The sequence below is a fragment of the Papaver somniferum genome, unplaced genomic scaffold (assembly GCF_003573695.1).
Source record: "Papaver somniferum cultivar HN1 unplaced genomic scaffold, ASM357369v1 unplaced-scaffold_10, whole genome shotgun sequence".
Classification (NCBI taxonomy): Eukaryota; Viridiplantae; Streptophyta; class Magnoliopsida; order Ranunculales; family Papaveraceae; genus Papaver; species Papaver somniferum.
The window spans coordinates 11,499,280-11,508,421 of record NW_020618825.1 but is presented as its reverse complement, the minus strand read 5'-3'; the positions used below and the strand labels follow the sequence as shown (position 1 = coordinate 11,508,421).

The following is a 9,142-nucleotide window of genomic DNA, read 5'->3' as shown; positions in this document are numbered from 1 at the left end:
CAACACATACTTTGAACATGACTAGCACTTCCACAAAACAAGTATAACAAAAAAGAGTTTTTGCTTTGTAGAGATGGCTTATGTTTATCACAACTTACAAGATCAGTCGTTCTAGAACTGGCCGAAAAAAATGTGTTGATCGTGCTCACAGTCTTGTTTTTGAACCCTAAACCTTTTGTGTTCCCAAAAGCCTTTTGACCAAATAACATTGCTGAAATCTTGTCGGAGCTTCCTGTCAACCTTTGCAGGTCACACTTGAGAGAATTAATTTATTTTTCTCTCAGAGTTAGGGTTCTGGTGAATTCATCATTAAGACAGTCAATCTCAAGAGTTTTCACCTGAAGTGATGATTCAAGTTTCTCCAATAACAACTTCAGTTGAAGATTTTCTTTGCAAATTTCTTCACCTTTATCCAAGAAATCTAATATCTCAGTGTCAGACTCACATTCCGAACCAGAATTTGAGTTAATGGACACTTTTGCTGAGAGGGATGAAAATCCAGAACATACTTCAGGAGTATGTATATCATTGACACACTGAGATATTTTTTCTTGAACTGAATCATCAACAACATCAGAGAGAGAAAACAGTTTCTCGGATCTCTTGCTTTTCTTCACAATATCCTTGATCTTTTTTGTAATCAACGATATGTTAGGATCATATTGATTAGAACAATATTCATCAACCCATGACAAGTTAGAAGTTTCACTTGTAATGGTTATAGCATCGAACGCAGACGTTCTGACTGTATTCTGATCATGATCAAGTAATTTTAACTTGCCAACAAGAGTATTTTTGGAAAGAGTTGCAGGGTTATTTTCTTCAACGATGGAATGCTTCTTAGAATCGTATGTAGATGGAAGCGATCTAAAAATTTTCATCACAATGTCCTTTTCAGGAATAGTCTTACCCAATATTAATGTAAAAGATGCATTAACAATTTCAGACACTTTGTGATTAAACTCATCAAATGAATCTTCATCTGCCATACGAAGGTTTTCCCAATCGGAACATAGGTTTTGAAGGCTAGCTTCCTTTTCAGAGGTATTCCCTTCGAATACAGTTTCTAAGATATCCCGGGTTCTTTAGACTTAGTGCATGTAGTTACATGATGCTGAAGACCTGGGGTAGTGGCATGTATGATAGCATTTAAGCCGTCAGAATTTTGCTTCGCAGCAAGGATTTCTTCTGGAATATATCTATCAATATCACTGGGTATAGATGCACCGCCTTCTGTATTAACCGGAGGATCATAACCATTCACAACACGTACCCATGTTTGAAAATCATGAGCTTGAAGAAAAACACGCATAACAATTCTCCACCATGAGTAGTTTGAGCCATCGAAGATTGGTGGTACGTTTATGGAGATAGCAATTCTTTCCATATTCAGATCGCTACAAACACAGACTTATGAGGTCTTTATGTGTTTGCCTGCTTTGATGCTAACTGAAAAAGAGAGGGTCTAACAACCACACCCAACAATTCGTTTTACAATTGATGTGTTTTCAAAGTTGTTGTAGTAGTATGATTCGTTCAAGACTTGTGAAAGCGGATTTTTAGATTTTTTTTAATAAATAAAAATAGCGAACTAACTTAAAAAGATGTTGTGAAAATTATGGAGAGAATAGAACTAGGATTCCACCATTGGTTGATATTAGTGATTTAATAAAACAATAATTATGCAACTCAACATTCAAATTGATTCTAATAGTATTGCCTAGACATGTAGATTTCCAAAAGAATAGATGTTAATCCAAGCATAGAATATCAAAACCCTGAAGCAAGCATATTCTATCAAGAGAAAATACACCTAAAAAATCAAAATCATATAAAAAATTTTTAGTTCAATGCAAAAATCATAATAGAGTTGTTGTAATTAATTAATAGAAATATATCACTTTTACCGAAACAACGACTTCCTCCATAGCCCCAAGGATTGGGTTTAGCTCATCATTGTGTAAACACGCTCAAAATATTTGTTCATTGCTTCAAAAATTGTTTACAAAGATAAAATGGAGAGAAAATGATGAAAATCAGGTGTTTATAACTCTTCCCATAATCACTTCCTAATCACTCCCTAATCACTCATCCCCTTTCTCTTACATCTCAGGAGCTATTTATAACCCAGCAGTAACCACAAATATCTCCAATTACTCCTCAAAATCTTCACAGTGAAGGAATATTATTCTCGGGAATAATTTCCTATTTTTTTTCTTTTCTGCACGTATGATTGAGCTGTAAAATATCTCCAATTACTCCTCAAAATCTTCACAGTGGAGGAATATTATTCTCGGGAATAATTTCCTATTTTTTTCTTTTCTGCACGCATGAATGAGCTGTAAAATATCTCCAATTACTCCTCAAAATCCTCACAGTGAAGGAATATTATTCTCGGGAATAATTTCCTATTTTTTTCTTTTCTGCACGTATATTTCCCACAGTAACACCAACAATAAGTGAAACGAAAATATATTTGTTCCCTGTTTTAGCCTATCACTCGTCTATTTAGTGTTGACGTGTTCCAACATGCATATTTCTAGAAATCTATTGATTCTAACTCGTGATAGGATAATCTCTCAACGCATCTCTGAATAGTAAATGTCCTCCGGGTTGCCTTTAACACTTTTTCGAGCCAATTTTTCCGAAAATGTTTATTTCCTAAAAATACATAAAAACAAAATATTGGTACAAAAATCGAGTACCAGCAATACATGAAATTAAGGACAACGTATACACAAAAATGTGTTTATCAAATACCCCCAAACTTATTATTTGCTAGTCCTCGAGCAAAACTAATCTAGAAAATAAAATGACTACACTTAGCACGTGCAGCAAGCCGTTAAACCGCTAGGTGGCCCTAGCGGTGGAGTGTTGTCTCCGGAGGGTTTACCAGAGGTGTACCCACAAAACCATTACTCCAGACCCTAGCTATCTACGCAGAACCTTGGAAGGAACTAAAGAATCTCCTTGGTTGGCATACAAACATTGACTATAGGAGGAAGTACCCTGATGCGAATTTCCAATTGCTGTACACGAATTTGCACTCAGCATACTATAATTCATATATAAGTGACAGAGCTCTACTCAGATAGTTTCTAGACATCATAACCGGAGTCAACCAATCACATGGAAAGATTAAGAATATGGATAAAGAGATGGTTAAAAGTGAATGGTGTTTCCCATATCTGTCTGAAGGCCTCTGCCAAAGTGAACCTATCCTAATGGTCTGAGATACCGGTCTGACTAATATCAACACAACTGGCATATACAAGGGGACCAGTGGTCGATAAACCTAACTCTATGTCAACACAACTGGCATATACAAGGGCTCCAGTGGTCGACTTTATTGAATTTATTCCGGTTGGTTTAATGGTCTGGTCTTTTTTTTTTGGTATCTCAATCACTCTATTCCACCCTAGCAACAGTAACACCTTGAATCGTGTGCCCCACCAAATCACTTAAAAAATAAAAACAGAAGGATTAGGATTCAACGAGATATGTTGAAACTACCATGTTTTTTTTAATTCTAACACCCGAGCTGTGTGCTTTTATGAATAGACTCTTTAGATGTTTCCATCTAATCAGATTGGTTCCTCAACTCCTATAACCAAGATGTTCCCATCCACTTAGATTGGTTAGTGCCAACCTTAATAAGCATAAATTTCTAGGCTTTGGAGTTTATATGTTGCAGCTAAGAGCTAAAAAAAAATTTCTTCCCCACCCCCAAACTTAAATCTAACATTGTCCTCAATGTTCTAAAGATGAAATAAACAATAAGAAACTGTTACCACTTGATGGATGGAAAAACAAATAAGGAAGGATATTACCGTAAGCATGAGTACCTCCCAGGAAATGCTAAATTTAAAGTCTTTAGCTAGACATCAAATACCTCAAAAAGGATTTTCACCTTCCAAAGTCATATATCAACAGTCGAAACAATTGTGGGTCCATAAGACCAAATAAATCTGACACCAATATGAGACAACTGCACTGATTCAGAAAAATGAAAAGAAGGAGCACGTCCTCATCTAAGGTTTCTGTCAAGATAACTGGGTTTATCTGCGGAGTGTAATTGAACTTCATATGTGTGTCTCGATAAATAGATTCATCCGAAAAACGGGTCCCTAATACCTGGCACTAGTGGAAAACAGCAATTCCGCGACTGTCAGGACACGTCATATATACGAGTTAAAAGACCCGTTGTAGGGTTCTCTGAAAGGGTCGTTTATAAAGCGCTTTTTAATTAAACGACCCCTAAAGCGTGGGTCTCTGAACAGAGACCGTTTCTAACAGTAACTAAACGTTGACCGACGACATTGGTCGTAGATTTGAATTATAATATAAAAAAAAATCAGATTCAGATCAGCTGAATGTCTGAATGGATGAATCTGGATTAATCTTACTGGTATTTAAGTCAAACAGTCAAGTCAAGTCTAGTTAAGTCAAACTACAATCAAGTCAAATTACAGTCAAACTGAAATTGAAATGCAACTTCAAATTTAACTGAAATTCAAATGCAACCTCAAATTGAACTGAAATTCAAATGCAACTCAATTTTAACTGAAATTCAAGTGCAAGTTCAAATTTAACTAAGAATTTTAACATTCATTCCATTGGGTGTAAAACTACACAAAAAAAAATAAATGAAACACTGAGCTCAGATAATACATGTCCAAAGTTGCTAAGTTCTGACAACAACATGGTAAACTAATAAACTGATAAAAAAACAAAATGATAATTCAGCTCCTCCTATGACAATACTTCAAAATGATATTAAGAAGAGCATCAATGTGCTATGTCCTTGGTTCACATGCGACTTCCTACAAAGCAAATCAACAACAGTACAATGACTTCGTTCAGTTCACAATACACAGTAGAACAAAATAAGTTACTAGATATAGGTCATGTACAACAATGTGAGGTAATTCGACAGACATTCTAGCAATGGGTAGTAGCTGAAAGCACATGTACGAGGTAATTTCACATATAGGTCATATAGATAACAATTATTGGATCATTAATTGCAGGGATCAAACCATAATCATTTTCATTCTACCAGACCAATCAAGACTACAACTACAATTCACATCATTTGAACAAATTATACAATCCAAGCAAAAGTCTTTTTTTTTTGAAGAGAAAGGTTAAATTTCATTCATCATGAAATGAAAAGAAAAAAGAATACAAGATGGAGAACGCCGAAGCGTGACAATATGGAAGGCAAAAGCCTAACCACAGACAACTAAAAAGAAAACAAATGGAGTGTACAACTCCTAAACCAAAGCAACAACAACAGGCTATTGCATACAGTGCAAGATACTTATGCTTAGCCAAAAATAACGATTGGAGTGTAGAACTCCTACACCAAAAACAACAGCAACATGCTATGGTAGACCGAGCAAGTTATTTATCCAAGCAAAACTCATTGAAATATACAATCATAAATACATGCAGTATTGGCCACAAACTGCAGGGAAATCATCACACAACCATAACTACGATAGGAGAATATTGCAGCAAAACAGAAGCTTTAGGGAAATCGAAGGCAGATACAGGGGAAGAAAAAGATAGTTGCGCAAGCTAAACTAGTAATCATATGTGCGTAGGGGAGATAAACCAGTACTGATTGTCAAGGTTCGGACTATACAATGCCTTTAAAATGCACAGGAAAACTCACATGTGCGCAAGGGAGTTGCATGATTTCCAGCAGTTGAATTATAAGGTGCTGGGCAAGTTCATTCACGTACGTGTATCCCCATTTCTCGTGCCCTTGGAAAGATAACCAATTGTAGAAAATGAAATTAAAACGAAAGTGAACGTAAAAAATATGGAATCTACTAGAAGATACATGTAAGAACAAATAGAATGAAACCTTACCTGAGCTTATCCATTCCAATACTCATCATCTCCAATAGTTGTCAAAATTGATGGAGCTTCATTCGCATTTGCAGTGAAGACAAATGGATCTTCCAAAGAATTCTTATTGGGGTTTGATCTTATTGGAGATTCCAAAACCAAATTCCAATGCTTCCTTGTCACATCTCTGCAGTAAAAAACTTGTCTAGCTTGAGAAGCATGGATGAATGGCTCGTCGACTTCTTTTGAGCTTCTCATAAACCTTCTGAAGTTGACAAACCTCAACTTTGTATCTGCATCCACATAGGATCCATGTATTTTGTCTTCGAATCGCACCCAATCACAGTAAAAAACAATTTCATAGAAAACTCCATAATCCAGTTCAAGTATACGTTGTAGAACGCCGTAGTATGTAGTATTGTTATCGACCAAGTTAGTATCTATGGAACTTGCTCTAAAACTAGAGCAAGCTTCCATGGTGACTCCACTATTTTGTGTAGTTAAATTTTTTTCTGCATCGGCTGTGTAAAAAAGATAGCCATTAACAAAATATGAGTTGTACGAAACTGTAGTGAAGGTAGGACCAATTGCCAGCCTACAAAAATCTGTCATGGGAGTGCTGTCAAGTTGTTTCTGTAGCCATTCAATGTATTCTGTAGGTTGTATCCTCCCCGTACGAGTTTGGTTACCATTACAGACGTATATCTTGTACTTCCTGTCAAACAACACACAAAGTGACAATTGATATAAGCATTAACTAATATACCAAGAAACATAATCAAGTAGTAATACTACTCCTCCTAGATAACCTTGCTTCGAGCGAGCACACACAAATTTTTGAAAATGCCATTATAACAATCTCCAGTGTTTAACAATTAATGGCAATAAACTGAACCATAAATCAAAAATAGCGACAAAACAATATAAAAGATAATAAGAAACTTTCAGTTTTAGCATGTGGTAGTTAACTTCCGGTTTAAGTTCATTAGATGTAATAAAGTAATAAACTAAGACCTATCACTGATTAATACTATATTCATTTCTTTGAACTTAAAATCCAGTGCATAGTGTGATGAAACGATCTAAATAGAAATCAACTTGGGATTTACTTACTCTTCCCATTCAGTATTTTCATCTGAATGTCTCAATATCCACAAAAGAACTTGTTCATATTCTACGGTGGTCAAAAAGTGTGGTTTTCCTTGTGAATTAGCTGGGTATGGACCTTCATAAACATCACTGGGCATTGATATCTTTCCACGACACTTAAAAGATTTTCGCCTCACTGCAGGAAGTATCTCCACGCAATGGCGCGCTCCTTCATTGATCTCATACTGTTTGGTAATAGAGCCTTCTATATAATTTTTGTTGCGACCTAGTACCTTGTAGTATCTCATCATCCTGCACATGCAGTCAGTAAACAAATATATGTAAGTTTTGCTTAGTTCCAAAAATAATTAACTGGATATTAGTAAACTAAATAATCGTATATACCTCTCGTAAGGGTACATCCACCTAAACTGAACATGCCCCAATTGATGTGCCTCTTCTGCCAAGTGTACGACAACATGAGTCATACTAACAAAAAATGCAGGCGGGAAATACATTTCGAACACACATATTGACTCCACCACACGTTCGTGCATTATAAGAAGCTCAACACGATCAATAACCTTGGAAGTTAGTACTTTGAAAAACAATGATAAGTGTCGAACTGCCTCACGCAAAGGCTTATGATCTTTGAAACAATGCATTATAAAAATAGGCATTAACCCCTGCATCAGAATGTGATAATCGTGAGACTTCAAACCCTTCAATTGGAACTCTTTCAGGCATACTTTCTTCTTCCAATTACCACTGTAACCAATTGGAACTTTAATTGTGCTAAGAGTTTTACTGATGACTTCCCTTTCTGCCTTAGACATACAATAAGGTGCACGAGGCATCTCCACTTTTCCATTATCTTCCTTCAACCACAAGCTAGGCTTCAAGTTCAATAGTTTCAAATCTTTGCGCGCCAGATGCCCATCCTTGTTCTTGTCCTTATGGCTCATAAATGTTCCAAAAAAATTCTCTGCAAAATTCTTTTCTACATGCATGACATCCACATTGTGCCGGATTTGCAGAAACTGATAAGATTAATTAATTAGAAAGGAATTTTAAACAACACAAACATATTGAAGTAAGGTAACTGCAAAGTATAATTGGTCAATACCCTCAATTTACCTTCCAATATGGGAGACAAAAAAATATCGATCTCTTTGACCACGGAGACTCACGTACGGCCGGCCGCTTGACCAACTTCCCAAATTCTTAGTCTGCGGTTGTTGTCTTCTTGAATAATTCAACGCCACTCAAACGTCTTGGTGCACCCCTTGTCTCCACACTTCCGTTGAAATCAGATGTTTTCTGTCTATAAGGGTGAGACTTATCTCTTAGAAACCTTCTATGACCCATATAAGCATACTTAGTACCCCATTTTAGCCTGATCGCCTCTGTATTTTATCCACACACAGGGCAACCAAATCTTCCAGAAGTATGCACACCAGAAACATGAGCATATGCAGGGAAGTCATGTATGCACCACAATAACATTGCTTTCATTGTAAAGGATGTCTTTGTATGCGCATCGTACGTTACCGCACCGAGTGTCCACAAATCAATTAAATCGTCGATCAAAAGCTGCAAATAAACATCTATGTTATGATTGGGACCAAGTGGACCAGGAATCAGTAGTGTTAACATCGTAAAATCCTTTGACGTGCATTCAGATGGCGGAAGGTTGTAACAAGTAAGCATAACAGGCCATGTACTATGCACGCTCATCATTCCGAAAGGGTTAAAACCATCAGTAGCTAGTCCCAGACGTATATTTCGCTTCTCTTCAGCAAAGTCAGGCCACTTCATGTCTATTGACTTCCATTGCACCGGATGTCTCATGTGTGTAGCACTTTCTTCAACCTTAGCATACCATGTCATCAGCTCAGCTATCCATGCTGTACCATACATACGTTGCAACCTTTCTGTGACTGGAAAATACCTAAGTCTCTTCACTGGAACCTTTTTCGTTTATGTACTGCCTTCTGGTGGTTGCTGCTATCTACTTTCACCACATTTAGGACACTTATCTTCATTAACATACTCCTTGCGATAAAGAATACAGTCATTGATGCAAGCATGGATGATATGGACAGACAACTGAAATGGCTTAATCATGTCCTTTGCTTTACGACAATTAGATGGTAATGTGTTCCCTTCCGGTAAAATAATTTTCAAATATCCA

At 36.6% G+C, this 9,142-nt stretch overlaps 1 protein-coding gene across 1 annotated transcript; it reads right to left on the bottom strand.

Annotated features, from left to right (window-relative positions):
• Window positions 1-5,886: 5,886 nt before the first annotated feature.
• On the bottom strand, window positions 5,887-8,868 carry LOC113326342. Its single transcript, XM_026574088.1, has 4 exons — window positions 8,374-8,868; window positions 7,354-7,988; window positions 6,973-7,260; window positions 5,887-6,574 (listed from the first exon to the last, which is right to left on the bottom strand). Exons 1-4 carry the CDS (start codon window positions 8,866-8,868, stop codon window positions 5,887-5,889), a joined length of 2,106 nt encoding a protein of 701 aa, XP_026429873.1.
• Between the last annotated feature and the right edge of the window lie 274 nt (window positions 8,869-9,142).